Source organism: Zalophus californianus, chromosome 12 (genome assembly GCF_009762305.2).
Source record: "Zalophus californianus isolate mZalCal1 chromosome 12, mZalCal1.pri.v2, whole genome shotgun sequence".
In the NCBI taxonomy this organism is placed as follows: Eukaryota; Metazoa; Chordata; class Mammalia; order Carnivora; family Otariidae; genus Zalophus; species Zalophus californianus.
In genome coordinates this window covers 64,138,090-64,156,091 of record NC_045606.1, presented here as the reverse complement: position 1 = coordinate 64,156,091, position 18,002 = coordinate 64,138,090, and the positions used below count along the sequence as shown (strand labels likewise).

General features: G+C 39.9%; 1 protein-coding gene across 2 annotated transcripts in view; it reads right to left on the bottom strand.

The window, feature by feature from the left end:
- The window catches only part of NPSR1 (neuropeptide S receptor 1), a 149,937-nt gene that overhangs the window by 102,015 nt on the left and 29,920 nt on the right, over positions 1 to 18,002 (bottom strand). For both annotated transcript variants that reach the window (XM_027574563.1, XM_027574564.1), the window contains exon 2: positions 14,171 to 14,303. In XM_027574563.1, the coding sequence (XP_027430364.1) occupies positions 14,171 to 14,303 (133 nt within the window). The remainder of the gene's footprint in view (positions 1 to 14,170; positions 14,304 to 18,002) is intronic.

Below are 18,002 nucleotides of genomic sequence, written 5' to 3'. Positions count from 1 at the left end.
TCATATACACATTTCTGAATTCAGAAAAAAATTCATAGTTCTAACGTTTTCATTATGAATGAGGATTACAAGTAAGGTCATCAAGAGGGCAACACATGTCATTCCTGACTTCCCCCTCACAAGACCAACTAGCAATTGTCCATAGACAAGACATGATCATGAAGCACTCTGCTGGACCACGGACCCCAAGAAGGACTGCATTAGAAGGGTAAGAGCAGTGGCTGTACCCTGACTGCATCACGCCTCACCCAGGAGGGCATGATGCCACACCAGGAAAGCCCCTTTGGGGCCTACAGTTTCTCCAATGGTGGGGGGAGATCACTGGGGAAATCTGCAGAGCTTGACCACTGGGGATCAAGTCCAAATAGAAATCCCAGATATAGTAATATCATACAATTCAATAGCCAAAAAGAAATAATCCACTTAAATGATGGACATAGGACCTGAATAGCCATTTTTTTCAAAGAAAGTATTCAAGTGGCCAAGAGGTTCATGAAAAGGTGCTCGACATCATTGATAATCAGGGAAACACACACCACGATGAGCTATCACCTCATACATGTTAAAATGGCTATTATCAAAAAAAAAAAAAAAAGAAGAGATAACAAGTTGTTGGTAAGGAGAAAAGAGAATCCCTGTGCACTGTTTGTGGGAATACAAATTGGTGTAGCCACTCTGGAAAGCAGTATAGAGATTCCTCAAAAAATTAAAAATAGAGCTACTCTATGATCCAGTAATTCCACTCCCGGGTATATATATATATATCCAAAGCAAGTGAACTCTCTATCTTCAAGAGATATCTTTACCCCCGCGCTGGTGACAGCATTATATATAATAGCCAAGACATGGAAACAAACTGTGTTCATTAACGACTGAATGGTATATATATATATATATATTTTTTTTTGAACGTTCTTAACACACACAAATTCTAACTATATGAGGTGCTGAATGTTAATGAAACTTATTATGGTAATCATTCTGCAATTTATACATACAATATATCATTACTTTGTCCACCTGAAGCTTACACATATCATACGCCAATTTTATCTCAATGAAGTTGAAAAAAATTTTAAAAGTTAACAAATGAGCAGAATTAAATAAATGAATTAAGTATGCAACTCACAAATCCAGGAAAAGAGTGAATGAAATCAGCAGAGGAAAGTTGTAGTGAGCTCCACATATAGCCTTAGACAACTCAGCACTCCTGGTCTCACCTCTCTTGCTGAAACTCTCAATTTTCTCTGTTGTCAGATAATTAACAGGAGAGTTTTGAGGGTGGAGAATTCCTTAGTTTATCAGTAAATTGCTCTCCAAGGAGTGCTTTGAGATAAAGCTAATTTTCTTTAGTAATATGAGAAGATTTGGCCCTATCAGAAAAAGGAGGTTATTTGAATGTGTGCCAAAAAATATGTTTTCTATCTTTCCTTTGTTGAACACTCAATGGGAGTTATTCTCATTAGCTCCTCTTCTTTATTGCATTTGAATAAAACAGACAAGTCAGTCTTGAAGATGATAAATGACTAATAAATTTTAATTGGCACTTTAGCTCATAAAATATAAACAGTCATTAAATTCATCCAGAAAATTGTTAGAATGGAAGTACTAAAAATTGCAGCATGTGCCAAAATAGCAGCTTCAATATCTTCTGGTTTCCTTCCATTCTTAAGACTAATCCTATAATCAAAAAATCCTAATGGTATATATAGAGAAGAATTAGTTAAGAGTTTTTTTTTTGAAGGGGTCAGAAATGTGGAGAGGAAGTAAATTAAAACATATGAGAACAGACACACAGACAAATGGACTAGTAGAGAGAGCCCAGAAATAACCCCCATGCCATGTATATATGGTCAATTAATCTACGATAAAGGAGGCAAGAATATGCAATGGGGAAAAGGCAGTCTCGTCAGTGAATGGTGTTGGGAAAACTAGACAGCTACATACAAAAGAATGAAACTGTCCACTATTTTATACCACATATAAAAATAAATTCAAATGGATTAAAAACTTGAATGCAAGACTTAAACCATAAAACTCTTGGAAGAAAACACAGGCAGGAAGCTCTTTGACATCAGTTTTAGCAATATTTTTTGGACCAGTATTCTCAGGCAAAAGCAACAAAAACTAAAATAAAACGGGATTACATCAAGCTGAAAAGCTTTTGCACAGCAAAGGAAACCCCTAACAAAACAAAGGTAAACTACTGAATGGAATAAGATATTTGCAACTGATTTATCTGATAAGTGGTTACTATCCAAAATATATGAAGAACTTACACAACTTAACATCAAAAACAAACAAACAACCCAATTAGAAAATGAGCAGAGGACTTAAATAGACATTTTTCAAAGAAGACATCCAGATGGTCAACAGGCACATAAGAAGATGCTCAACATCCCCCATCATCAGGGAAATGTAAATCAAAACCACAAAAAACCACAATGAGGTATCACTTCACACCTATCAGACTGGCTATTATCAAAAAGACAAAAAAATAACAAGTGTCGGTGAGGATGGAGAGAAAAGGGAAGCCTCGTGCACTATTGGTGGGAATGCAAACTGGTGCAGCCACTTTGGTAGACAGTATGGAGGCTCCTCAAAAAATGTCAAATAGAATCACCATATGATCCAGGAATTCCAGTACTGGGTATTACCCAAAGAATATGAAAACCTTAATTTGAGAAAATATGTGCACCCCTATGTCTATTACAGCTTTATTTTCAGTAGCCAGGTTATGGAAGCAACCCAACCCAAGTGTCCATTGATGGATGAATGGATAAAGATGTGATACACACACACACACACACACACACAAGGCTATTACTCAGCCATAAAAAAATAATGAAATCTTGTCATTCACACAACATGGATGGACCTAAATGAAATGAAATCAGGCAAAAAGACAAATACCTTAATGATTTCACATATATGTGGAATCTAAAAAACAAAACAAACAAAACAACATAGAAACAGATTCATAAATACCAGAAACAAACTGGCAGTTGCCACAGGGGGTAGGAGTTGGGGGCTGGCCAAATAGGTGAAAGCCATTAAGAGATACAAACTTCCAGTTATAAAATAAAGAAGTCATGGGGATGTGAAGTATAGCATAAGGAATATAATCAATAATATTGTAATAACTTCGTATGGTGAGAGTTGGTAACTAGACGTACAGTGGGGACTATTTTGTAATGTATAAAAATACCAAATCATTATGATGTACACCTGCAACTAATAGGATAACATATGTCACTTATACTTCAATTAAAAAAAACATACAGATGCAAAATTAAAACACTTGTTCCATTCAAATGTTCTGGTAAAGGTTGTGTTCTTTGTTTTCACAAATATATAAGTGCTGCTATAGTCATTATGGAAGAAACAGATAAATTAGGTTTCTTCTCCAATACACTGGCTAAGGTGGAAGAAAATTCTCCTTTTTAAATAAGCAAATTATACTTGAATAGGTGCACAAGTATAACAGATGAACAGTGAGAACGCCTGCCCTCAAGGAACTGGTTATGATTCTCTAACTATTGCAAGCCAGCAAAGCTTTTGTTTTCAGAAACCTTTTTAAATAAGGATCAGTGTGGATCTATGCTGGTGGCATCTAGAGCATTTGTCTCATGACATTTCCCATCATCTTTTAGTCCTGGGGGACCTAAAAGGACATCAGACAATTTGAAAGCCACAAAAGTGTCTTTTGTGCAGTAAGTCCACTTCTATAAACTGTCCTAAATAAATAAAAGCTCGTAAGATTTAATAGTGAGAATATTCATTGTAGAATTGCTATAACAGCCAAAACTTGGTGGGGGGGGGAGCGGTTAGGGAATGTAAACAGTCAACAATAGGAGTTTATTAGCTTAATGGGACAATCATCCAATGGGTCACTGCAGTGTGCAGAGAGTGTGCCAAGATAAAAGGTCAGAAAAGAGCATGACACTCTGGAGGAAGCATTCTCAAAGGAGAGCAACAGCTAGTCAAATAGAGATTCGTTGTCTAAACTTCTCAGTTCTCTATGGAAATTAAAGTATGGAAGACAAGCCATGCCAGAGACTGCCACTTACCTCTATTCTCTCATTCTGCCTTAGGAAAAGAACTCTGGGTTTCTTCTGGCCAGTGGACTCAGGTTAAAAACAAAGAAAAACATTCCCTGCTTTTTCTTCAGTTAGAGATGGCTAATGAAACACAAGCAAAAATTAATGGGTAGGAGTTCTAGGACTGTCAGTTAAGAGGAGGACAGATAGCTGGCATGGGCTTCTCTTGTCTTTCCTCCCCTCTTCTTCCTATTGACTAGAATTTGTGCATGATGGCAGGAGTTCTAGCAGCCATTTTGAACCAAGAGCCCTCCATACGATGAACCGACCTTGAGGATGGAAGTCTTTGAAGATGGAACATGGTTCCCTAGTGATAAGGAAACACAATATGAGCCCTGGATTACCTGTCTCAAGAATTCTTTACATAAGGTAAAAATAAATCCTTGTAAACTTAGGCCACCATTATCTGGATTTTATGGATGTGCAGCTGAATCTAATTCCAACTGATTTACTGACTAAATAAATAAAAGACCAAATAGAAATCAAAATGTTCCTCAAAGAATAACTCAAAGCTACTGGTCTATAGGTAGGAGGCTATTCTCAACAGGTGAGTGATGATGGAAATACTATTTAGTGAAGGGCATTAGTATTGCCTTACCCAGTTATAACTGTTAGAGCATATTTTTCTCCCTCAAAAAAGCCAGATAAAATGTTTCAGAATTTAGTTTTCCAAATATTTGTGGCCCTGATGATGTCAACTGAATCTGATGATTTAAGAATATGTTTATATGAAAAATTTGGTCATCCTTCAAAGCAACACTTGCAACCCAAAGCACATCTGAGCTAAGAACACTGTCCTGAATAAAAGAGCAGAGCAGTTGAGGATTGCAGGGAACTTCAGGCCTTTTGGAGAACTTTTGCTCTTTAGCAAGTGACTCGAAGGATTTTAAATTAATCATTCCCTTCATTTTATTTCAATGAATGAAACAACCAGAGTGGTAGCATTAACAGCTAGTGTTTATTGAGCAATTACTATGTGCTTCACACTGTATTAAGCACTTCATTGATATTATCTCATTTACTGCTCTCCATAACTCGGAGAAACATCTCTACTTTTTGGGTTAGGAAACTGATATTCAGAGAAATTGACTTTTCCAAAGGCACAGAGCTAAGAAGTACAATTGTTGAGATTCATACTCAAGTCTGAACAACCTAAAACACTGGCAAAACAAAATGTTCATCCAAAGACGTGAGTTTGTGGAAATTTTTACGTACTTGAAAGAGGGATTTTATATAGTGGTTGATAGAATATACTTTGAAAAGATCATATCGCAGGGCGCCTGCGTGGCTCAGTCGTTAAGCGTCTGCCTTTAGCTCAGGTCATGATCCCAAGGGTCCTGGGATCCAGCCCCACATCGGGCTCCCAGCTCAGTGGGAAGCCTGATTCTCCCTCTTCCACTCCCCCTGCTTGTGTTCCCTCTCTCACTGTATCTCTCTCTGTCAAATAAATAAATAAAATCCTTAAAAAAAGACCATATCTCCATACAGAATGATGATTAAAATGATCTAGCCCTTTAAAGAAGAATTAACACCTATTCTCCTGAAACTGTTCCAAAAAATAGAAATGGAAGGAAAACTTCCAAACTCATTTTATGAGGCCACCATTACCTTGATCTCAAAACCAGACAAAGACCCCATCAAAAAGGAGAATTACAGACCAATATCCTTGATGGACATGGAAGCAAAAATTCTCACCAAAATACTAGCCAATAGGATCCAACAGTACATTAAAAGGATTATTCACCATGACCAAGTGGGATTTATCCGTGGGCTGCAAGCCCGGTTCAACATCCACAAATCAATCAATGTGATACAACACATTAACAAAAGAAAGAACAAGAATCATATAGTCCTCTCAATAGATGCAGAAAAAGCATTTGACAAAGTACAGCATCCTTTCTTGATCAAAACTCTTCAGAGTATAGGGATAGAGGGTACATGCCTCAGTATCATAAAAGCCATCTATGAAAAACCTACAGTGAATATCATTCTCAATGGGGAAAAGCTGAGAACTTTTCCCCTAAGGTCAGGAATGCGGCAGGGATGTCCACTATCACCACTGCTACTCAACATAGTATTGGAAGTCCTAGCCACAGCAATCAGACAACAAAAAGAACTCAAAGGCATCCAAATCAGCAAAGAAGAAATCAAACTCTCACTCTTTGCAGATGATATGATACTGTATGTGGAAAACCCAAAAGACTCCACCCCAAAACTGCTAGAACTCATACAGGAATTCAGTCAAGTAGCAGGATATAAAATCAATGCACAGAAATCAGTGGCATTCCTATACACCAACAACAAGACAGAAGAGAGACAAATCAAGGAGTCGATCCCATTTACAATTGCACCCAAAACCATAAGATACCTAGGAATAAATTTAACCAAAGAGGCAAGGGATCTGTACTCAGAAAACTATAAAATACTCATGAAAGAAATTGAGGAAGACACAAAGAAATGGAAAAACGTTCCATGCTCATGGATTGGAAGAAACAACATTGTGAAGATGTCAATGCTACCTAGAGCAATCTACACATTCAATGCAATCCCCATCAAAATACCATCCACTTTTTTCAAAGAAATGGAACAAATAATCCTAAAATTTGTATGGAACCAGAAGAGACCCCGAACAGCCAGAGGAATATTGAAAAAGAAAAGCAAAGCTGGCGGCATCACAATTCCGGACTTCCAGCTCTATTACAAAGCTGTCATCATCAAGACAGTATGGTACTGGCACAAAAACAGACACATAGATCAATGGAACAGAATTGAGAGCCCAGAAATGGACCCTCAACTCTATGGTCAACTCATCTTTGACAAAGCAGGAAAGAATGTCCAGTGGAATAAAGACAGTCTCTTCCACAAATGGTGTTGGGAAAATTGGACAGCCACATGCAGAAGAATGAAACTGGACCATTTCCTTACACCACACACAAAAATAGACTCCAAATGGTTGAAAGACCTAAACGTGAGACAGGAGTCCATCAAAATCCTAAAGGAGAACACACGTAGCAACCTCTTTGACCTCAGCTGCAGCAACTTCTTCCTAGAAACATCGCCAAAAGCAAGGGAAGCAAGGGCAAAAATGAACTATTGGGATTTCATCAAGATCAAAAGCTTTTGCACAGCAAAAGAAACAGTCCACAAAACCAAAAGACAACCGACAAAATGGGAGAAAATATTTGCAAATGACATATCAGATAAAGGGCTAGTATCCAAAATCTATAAAGAACTTATCAAACTCAACACCCAAAGAACAAATAATCCAATCGAGAAATGGGCAGAAGACATGAACAGACATTTGTCCAAAGAAGACATCCAAATGGCCAACAGACACATGAAAAAGTGCTCAACATCGCTCGGCATCAGGGAAATCCACATCAAAACCTCAATGAGATACCACCTCACACCAGTCAGAATGGCGAAAATTAACAAGTCAGGAAACGACAGATGTTGGCGGGGATGTGGAGAAAGGGGAACCCTCCTACACTGTTGGTGGGAATGCAAGCTGGTGCAACCACTCTGGAAATCAGTATGGAGGTTCCTCAAACAGTTGAAAATAGAGCTACCATACGATCCAGCAATTGCACTACTGGGTATTTACCCCAAAGATACAAATGTAGGGCTCTGAAGGGGTATGTGCACCCCAATGGTTATAGCAGCAATGTCCACAATAGCCAAACTGTGGAAAGAGCCAAGATGTCCATCGACAGATGAATGGATAAAGAAGAAGTGGTATATATACACAATGGAATATTATGCAACCATAAAAAGAAATGAGATCTTGCCATTTGCAACGACATGGATGGAACTGGAGGGTGTTATGCTGAACGAAGTAAGTCAATCAGAGAAAGACATGTATCATATGACCTCACTGATATGAGGAATTTTTAACCTCAGGAAATAAACTGAGGGTTGCTGGAGTGGTGGGGGGTGGGAGGGATGGGCTGGCTGGGTGATAGACATTGGGGAGGGTATGTGCTATGGTGAGCGCTGTGAATTGTGCAAGACTGTTGAATCACAGATCTGTACTTCTGAAACAAATAATGCAATATATGTTAAGAAAAAAAAGAAGAAGATAGCAGGAGGGGAAGAATGAAGGGGAGTAAGTCAGAGGGGGAGACGAACCATGAGAAACGATGGACTCTGAAAAACAAACTGAGGTTTCTAGAGGGGAGGGGGGTGGGGGATGGGTTAGCCTGGTGATGGGTATTAAAGAGGGCAAATTCTGCGCGGAGCACTGGGTGTTATGCACAAACAATGAATCATGGAACACTACATCAAAAACTAATGATGTAATGTATGGTGATTAACATAACAATAAAAAATTTAAAAAAAATAAAAAAATAAAAAAAGGTGCAATGAATGTTTGTGAAAAAAAAAATGATCTAGCCCTTCCTAAACTTTGGAACCATGACATCTGGTTTGCCTTTATGTAAATCCTGAGGCTCCCCAAAGGATTTGAAGTAGACAAGTCTAAAATGGGTGAAATATATCTTGAGTAACACTGGCTCCTTCCCACTCCTTGTCATCTATGGCCCCCAGGACCCTTCTCTTCTACGAGGTCTCAGACTCTCATTCCATACTGGGAAGGAATGAGCAAAGTGAAGGGTGAGATAGGTTTTCAGAGTATTTTCATTTTAACAGGCTTCCAAGAAATGGTTATGCTGTGGCAGACATTTCAGCCAATATCAACAGGTGTGCGAGGCATTGGGATGGGGCAGGAGGATTCCTGGCGTCCCATCCTGCATGGGCAGTTGTCACTAGTACCAATGCTGGGGTTCACGATGCAGACTAGAAATCCAGCCAGCTGGTCAGCTACAAATAGTTTTAACTGAATCGTAAGCACTTTCAAAATCGTTTGAAGTGTATATTCAGCTCTTATATTCTTCTACCTCTAGTGACTCCTATGCTCTTGCTCCATCAACCCCCCTCATTTATTAAATACATTGGCACCAGGGTCTCAACTTTGCTCCATCTAACCAGGCTCCTATTGTCCTGAGGTGTTGCAGTATGTCCACAGACCCCTCGCCCACGCATAGGCCCCTTGGAGAGGCCCACCCTGTGACGATTAAAAACTCACAATTGGAAGAAAGACTGCCTGAGTTTGAATATCTGGTCTACCCCTTACTGCATGACCTAGGGCAAGGTCTGAATCTCTTTGAATCTTAATTTTTATGCCCATAAAAAGGGGATTATGGCAGAGTTAGGTCATGGGACTATTGTGAGGATTAAATCAAATAATCTACACAAAGCATTTGGCACAGAGCCTGGTACGCGGTAAGAATTTAATAGAATTAATTTCCATTATGGTGGCCCTGTTTACTAACAACTTTCCAGGTGACAATACTCTACTCCCCAGTACAAGGGACACACTGAGTTATACCATCTCTGCAACATTCACCTGAGAATATCTTGGCTCTTGAACACACACTCACTTCTTTCCAGCTCTTTTATTCAGCAGCTATCACTAAGCCCACCTTACCACTCTGTGGCAACCTATCATTCCTTAACTCTCCACTCTCTCTCGATTTTTCTGACCTGCCTGCTTTCCTTTCTTTCTTTAGTCATGGTCTCTGTGTCCAACATTTGTGTCATCCCCTTGACAAGAAGTTTAACTTCCTTGCTTTATTGTGTTCCCATATTGCCAGCAAAACCTGGCCATGGGTTAATTTAAGTATCTCTTTTCTCATTCTTATATGTTGGGACTTTTGCAGTAATCCACATAAAGGGCAGTGGTGGCTCCAACCAAGCAAGCATGACAGAGGATATGCTCAAGGATTTGCTGAACATCTTAGCAAGGCATCCAAAGCTATTTATGGCTACCCCTCATTTCTTTCATCTAGGACCTCCAATCCCCCACACTATGTTCTGCCCGTTGTGAATCACCTGTAATCCTCTGAGGCACCTAGCTATTTCCCTCTGTTATTACCTGAATATTTGTGTCTCACCAAAATTCAGGTTAAAGCCCCAAACTCGCAATATGACTCTATGTGCAGACGGGGCCTTTATGGAAGTGGTTGGTCAGAAAGGTAAGGCGCTGATCTGACAGGATTAGCAGCTTTATTAGGAGACACTAGAGAGCTTGCATTCTTTCTCTCCATGTGAGGACATAGTGAGAAGGCAGCCCTCCGCAAGGCAGGAAGAGCGCTCTCACCAGGAGCCAACCCTACTGGCACCCCATCTCACACTCCCAACCTCCAGAGCTCTGACGATATAAATGTGTGTTGTTTAAGCCCCCCAGTCTGTGCTATTTTGCTATGGCGCACTGAACAGACTAAGACATGATGCCAAAAGAAAAACACCTATAAAATTATAGCTGTATTTATGCAAATGTCTTGGCAACACAGGGACACACTAATAATGCAGCATCTTTATGTGAGAACAACTCAATCATGCTGAGTTTAAGCCAGCAGCCTCTGTTTTAATACCCTGATAGGGCCAGTGTCTTGTCAGTGATTTTTCCTCATATCAAGAAGCCTGATACGTGCTCCTCTGAAGGAAGAATTTTAATGATAAGCAGATATAAGGATGGGGTGCTTTTGACTTTTCTCCTTAATCTTAGGGGTCATCTGATAATCATGTAGACCAGGTTATGTAGGTTGGGCTTGATATCATCAAGAAATTTCCTTTATATTTTCATTTGTATTATTATTGCTCCTGAGGCATATAACATTTCAACATTTTTGGTTTCAAAATGGTTCAATATAATGGTCTATAATTTTCAAATTATAATAAAGGAAACTGGAGAAGAAAGTCCTAACATAACATCTTTTTTTTCAAGAGAATGCATCTGAAAACTTTGACAAACATGCAATTTGTTTAAACCATTATAAATGATAAGCTCCCCACCCTTGCTCTCACTCTCCCCAACTGCACCCAAAAAGCTTAATATTCCTTTCACATATTTTAAAAATATTTTATTTATTTATTTGAGAGAGAGAGAGAGAGAAAGAGAGAGCGCGCACGTGCGTGTGCACATGAATGGGGGAGGGGCAGAGGGAGAGGGAGAAGCGGACTCCCAGCTGAGTAGGGAGCCCGATGTGGAGCTTGATCCCAGGACCCTGGGATCATGACCTGAACCGAAGGCAGAGATACCCAGGTGTCCGTCCCTTCCAATACTGCAAGTGGGATTCATAACATGGGGTGGGCTAGAATTTTATCGTAGCATAAGCTTTTAAAATTTTGATTTTAAGATTTTATATATCAGCAGCTATATGCCCGTGTGGTTTGTTTGATCAGCATAGTGCTTAACAAGAATTGAGTTTGAATGCCTGTAGGTGGGGTACGCATTCTCCACTTGCCCTGGGGGTCCAACTTTACCTGTCCCTTCCCTGGGCTCTTTCACACAGTTGATCCTGAAGGCATTTGAGATGGCAACTCCTGTTCTATATTGAGGTGCTGTGTTTTGTAAATAAACCTTTTTATTGAAATAAACTACATAAAGTACACAAATCATAAGCATATAATTTGGTGAGTTATCACAAAGGGAACACATGACGTAATTACCATCAACAACAAAAAGAACATTATTAGCGCTAGAATCCTCCTCTCTTCGGTTTTTTCCCCTAAAGCAAATGCTAAGACAAAGATACCGGCACCCATGCCTTAAGAAGCACAGTGAATATCTGAATTTCTGACACACACATACAGCTTCATGGGCCCTCTTTTGGTTTGTGTTTCCTTGTTTTATTATTTTTTATCCTTTTATTTGACTATCCTTTTACTTTCCTTTTAAAATTATATCTTTATATTTAAGGTATACACCTTTTATAAGCAAACTGAAGTAGGTATGTCTTAAACCTACTCTGGCAATCTTGCTATTTTGTGTGAACTACTTAGTCCACGTACACTAAATGCAATTATCAATATATTGGAGGTTAAATGTACCAGCTTATTTGTCCTACCTGTTCTAATAATTTTAGCATTCTGCTCTCTCCTTTCTTAACTTTTATGGTGCTTTATGAATCTGTCTGTATTTTGATGTCTTTCAGGATTTTGGAAAAACTGTTGGTCTTTATATCTTTAAATATTATTTCCGACTACTCTTTTATCTTTTTTGGGGAATCCTTTTCCCTGGGCCCATGTGTTATTTTCTGTCTGTATTTTCCATCCTTTTGTTTCTTCATGCTTCAATCTTATTATTATTTTCTGACCTATCTTCATGACCTAACTTGATTTTCTCTGCAGTTATGTTTAATTTGCTGCTACACCCATCTATTGTATTTTTAGCTTCTGTTATTTTACATTTTCTAGTTCCTCAACTTGGTCAAGCTTTCCTTTCTAAGAATTCTTCACTTAAAATGCTCCTGATCTGACCCCTTGAGTTTTTCCAGAAAGAATTAGCAAATAAAAAACAGATTTGAACATTCCTGAGAAATTAAGCCCAGTTAATGCGGCAGACTATGGATTAGACTAGAGCACAACTTTTTAACAATAGATGGTGAAATTTCAGTGATTCACTTGTTGATTATTTTTTGCAACACTAAACTCCAAGCTGATATCCTTGCCACCTCTAAATTCTTGCCCTCTGAAAGAACACACAGCTCTGTAGAATGTGGGTTACAACACAGTAGTTAAGAAAATATAATGAAAGTAAGTTATTACATCCTCACCCAAGGATTTTGCTTTTCAGCATTTGCTTCATTTCTACAGTCACAGGGATGAAAAGTGGGGCTCCTGTTTGCAGTAAAGATTGAAGGAGTTTTCTTCCATAGGTACCACCTCTGACCCAAGCTTCTCTCACCAACTCTGTATTTCTCAGTAGTGCCTTTGGTTCTCATCCTGGTCACTGTAGCCCAGCTCAAGAGATTGGAGAATTTCAGGTTATCAGCAATGAATGGCTAAGTTTTTCTTGTAAGTTAAGTGCCATGTTTTTCCTATACTGTGGCTCAAGAATAAATTCCCAAGAACTCCCCATTGCCGTTACTGCAACTGAGAGTACAGCACAGGTTGAAATGCACCAAACAGCCCATTCTGAAGGTCATCCACCATTGCTCCTTGTTAGCACTTAATACTTAAAAAATTTTTTTTTGCATTTTCCCTACATTTTGATTCAAATTAAACTCACATCACAGCCATCTTGTTCCTAGAGCTCAGGATTCCAAGCCTGTCTTAGGCTGGACCCTCCAGGAATCTCACCTGTCCACTCTCTTCTTTGATCTATAGAATAGGACTCTCTCCTTGATTATGTTTTCCTTTTGTTTTGTTTTATTTATCTATTAGAGAGAGAGAACAGAGGGAGAGGGAGAGAGAATCTCCAGCAGACTTCCAGCTGAGCACGAATCCGATGCTGGGCTTGATCTCAGGACTCTGAGATCATGACCTGAGCCAAAATCAAGAGTTGGACGTTCAACCTACTGAGCCAGCCAGGTGCCCCATGATTATGTTTTCCTTTTGAACATGACCCCTATCAGTTTGGGCTCTACCCATCTCTGTGAGAGTTCTTATTTCACAGGTCGTTTTTAAAGTTGAGAATATTTCACCACTCCCCCTCTAAGTGTGATGCATTCACACTTCACCTGTGCTGGACGTTCCCCCAATCCACATTTAAACATCCTGATCCCAGATATTATCTTATGTCCTTATATCGTGCCCACAAGTGGTGTTACATATCACTTATTTTTCAAAAACAATGTCCACAGACTTAAATCTGCAAAATACTCTATTACTGAATAGAGATAATTCTGGTCCATTTGCTGAGAAGTATTTTTAAGCTCATAATATGGTATGATACTGTACTATCACCTTAGTGAACTACAGAGGCTGCTGCGTAGAGGAAGGGTGGAACTCTAGAGAATCCCTTGGTGTCACTGATAACGGTACTTTCAAGTGGGCTTTATAGTGAGTGAGTTATTTTTATAATGGAATCTTATGGATATATAGATGTGTTAAACTTGCTGAAAGAAACTCCAAATATGGGTTTTGTATCCCTATAGAAATTACTCTCGAATTTGCTGATGCCTTTTCGACTGGATAGTATGCTATTTCTATTGGTAAAATAATCGAAAGCGAGGAGCCGCAGGAATTTTGCGCACAGCTAATTCTCTCCCACCTGCACAGTTACTTACCTGTGATAGCCAGCTGAGTCACAAAGAAGGTCATTCTTGACTTCATCTTCCTCCTCCACATAGAGAACAGCACCATGGAGTTTCCAACAATGGTGAAAACAAACAGGATCCACAGAGTTATCAACTGCTCAGTCTGTGAGAAACAAAGCAACACAAAACCAGTGTACCAGTGAGAACCAGGGTACTTTACAGAACACAAGGCTCAGGCTTCGCTACTGGAATGTCTTCCTCCTGGTCGCAAATCCTCACCTGTCAAAGCTCTATTCTCAAGAGAACAGAGACACAGTGGTCCTTATTTACATTGATGGCAGTGTAAATTGATGCAACCCTTAAAAGAAATCTATTTGGAAATATATGCCAAGAGACAAAAGAATGTATTCTTTGGCCAAGCAATTGTTTTAAGTCTCTGTGAAAGAATTCAAGGTGTGAAAAAGAATACTACAGTAGCAAAGATGTGGATATTTATTGTAAGAATGAACTGGAAATTGTTTAAAGATAACAAGATAGTTAAATAAATAAAGCACTTCAGTTCTGTGAACTATTATGTAGTCATTAACAATGGCAACCATGAAGATTATATAGCAACATTAAACATGCTTATACTATAACAGTAAGTGGAAAAACATGGTAAAATTATATATGGGGTATGATTATAACTCTGCAAAATTAATACATGTAGAAAAAAGACTGAAGTAGACTAAAATGCTAAGATTGGGTATTTTAGGGTAGTGTGATTATGGGTTATCCTACTCTTTTTCTTTTGACATAATTTTATAATACAGTAATACTAAAGTTTCACTGAGTAATACATAAATAGTAAATAATGGGAAAAAAAGCAGGAATGCTACTCATTTAAAATGCCAAGTCCTCTGTAAGAAGTCTTCCACAATTCCTTCAAATGGAGCTTTCCATCTGTTGAAAAACCCATGGCCCAGAATAAGCAGAGGCCCAGGGTGCTGGGACAGGCTGACCAAAGAGACAAAGCAGAGCGAGGCCACGGGTGAAGACAATGGGGCCAAGGCGATCCAGAGGCAAGCTTGAAATCAAAAGCCAAGACACGTTAGCCCAAAAGGTCTGGGCAGAATGCTGGTAAGAATGCACAAGTCTAATATTGGAATCTGAAGTGCTTCTCTTATTCGGTGGAGATAAGAAGAGCCTGAAGATTCCCACTGAGATGATAAAATTTCATGTGTCAACTTGGCTAGGCGATAATGACCACTTGCTTGGTCAAACAGTAGTGGAAAATGTTGCTCTGAAGGTATTTTGTGGATGTGACTAATATCTACATTCAACTTGAGTTTAAATACAGCAGATGACCCTCAATAATATGGGTGGGACTCATCCAATGAGTTGAAAGCCTTAAGAGCAAAAGCTGAGGTTTCCCAGCAAGAATTCCTTAAGAAACATAGGAATCATGCCTGAGTTTCCAGCCGGCTGTCTCCTTTATGAATTTCAGACTTGTCAGGCCCATAATCACATGAGCAAATTTCTTAAAACAAATCTCTCTCTCTTTCTCTCTCTTGCCTCTCTCTGTCTCTGTTTCTATATTCCTATTAGCTGTGTTTTCTGTGGAGAACCTAAATATACTCTCTAAGTATCTGAGACATCACAGTAGCACTTTTTCTTATATTAAATTAATTTTAAGTTATGCAATAACAGATGCATTAATTCTTCTTTAAAACCTTAACAATTCAGGGGCGCCTGGCTGGCTCAGTTGGTAGAGCATGTGACTCTTGATCTCGGGGTCATGAGTTCAAGCCCCACGCTGGGTGTAGAGATTACTTAAAAAAAAAAACCTATAACAATGCAGATAAAGCTCAAAGCTCCTTTGCCACCACTCTCTGTCTTAATCAACTCCTTCTCCCAGAAGGTAAGTATCATTTTGATTACATTATCTTTCCAATCCTTTGAAAAATACTTTATAAGTGGATGCATGTGCATACACACACACACACACACACACACACCCATAGCAAATAAATAGTATTGTGTGTGTGTGTGTGTGTGTGTGTGTGTGTGATTAGCAATTTGGTATTCACTATACTCTGTATATATTGTGCATATTGCTTTTCTTCGGTCAGCTGGAGAAATTGCTAAATAAAAGGTGATACTTTCATACAGTGCAGTAAAATATTTCAGTTAAAAGAAATGGATTAGATTTGCTAAAACAAAATATGTTGACGATATAGGGAAGATTCTAGACTGAGGGAGGGGAGGGAGCTGGTAAGTGTACTGAGTCAGCTCCATACTCTGAAGCCACGGTCCTCCCCAAGCATTCCTGGGGTTCCCTGGCACTGCCAGGTGGAAACCTAAACCTGGTCTGCCAGGTTCCAGGGCTGGGGCAGTTTCTCGTGATTTCTCCTCCAGCCCTATCCTTTCTAGAAGTCCAGGCTGAAGCTAGCATCTCCATGAGTCCTGTACTTTATCAAACTGATATTTTGGTTCTCCATCTCAGATTTACAGATGGGTTCCTGAGTCCCTGGGAAGGGGTCAGAGCCTTGAAACTGCAGATGGTTGAAGTTAGGGGGCATTGTGGTAGTGTTGGGGGGCAGGGTGTGCAACTGGAGGCGGAGGACCACAGAGTTGACAACCTCTGCTACCTTGAAAGGCACAGGCGGCAGATACCTCCAGCATGCTTACTAATCTCACATTTGGAGAACAGTCTTTGCTCAGTGCCAGGTTCTATACTTTTTCTCTGGTCCTTTTTTGACCAGATGGGTCACCTTCTTCTGGAAGATTCATTTCTCTAGCAGTCTAGCTATGGGTGACCTAGGGAAAGCATCAAGAATGGAAACTATTATGAAAAGGGCTAGTCTAAATGGAGTGAGCGAGTGGTTTTAGTAAGAGGATTCTCTCCTTCAAGATAGATGGACAGTTGTCAGGAGCAGATACAGCAGGGGAGGCCTTTGATGTGCCAGAACGATGTTCTCCTTTCAGCAGCTGGTGTGCAGATGGTGGAGCATAAATAAGCGGTTTGAACTTGGAGGACCTGCCTTTTAAAACTTTAGAGCAACCTGGGGACCAACATGAGAAACTAGGTGGCTTAGACATCTGTTGGCAGAAGGTCTCCCTGACACTGTGCTGCTGATGGCTGTTACAGTTAGCGGCCAGTGTGGAGGATGAGGCACCTATGTCCCCAGTATGGTCCTAATATAGTGTGCTATCAGGGAGGGTGACGGGGTCCTGGGAGTGTTTATGGTTCAGGAAAAGATAAGGAGACCCTAGAGCAGATGGTGCGGCAGATATGGGCACGCAAAGTCCTGTCAAGCCCTGCTGAGAATACAAATGAGAGACTGTCCAAGATTTTCTCCTGTTTCTTTCAGGAAATCTGTTTCACAGGGAGAAACATTTCGACGCCTTAACATAATTTCTTTTTTCAAATTAGAGAACACTGTGTCGTGTCCAGCAAATTTTCTCAGCCTGGGCGATGGTGGTGTGGGGGGGTTATTTCCACACTTGTCCAGGACTCAGTTGATTTCTGTTGAGCACTTTCAGCCTCAGATGAAGAAGAAAGGGAAAAGGTAGAATGTTTGTGAAGTTTCTTTGTCAGATTAGAAATCCAGATCTCCACGGTGAGTGGGCAGAGAAGGAGGCACACTACTCTGCTGGTGGTGGTGGGGTGTCAGAAAGGTGGTGGATACCGGGCTGTTTTCCTTACTGAGACTGTCTTCACCAGCACCACCTACAGCTCTCCTCAGCGGCCCAAGTCCCTTAGCAGGTTGAAAGCAGCTGGCCATGTCTCTTCCATGGAGTCTGTGGCATTCGGTGGACTTCCCACAGAAATCTGCCCCCCACTCAGCCTCCTGTAATGGAATCCCCTGGGGCCGGCCTC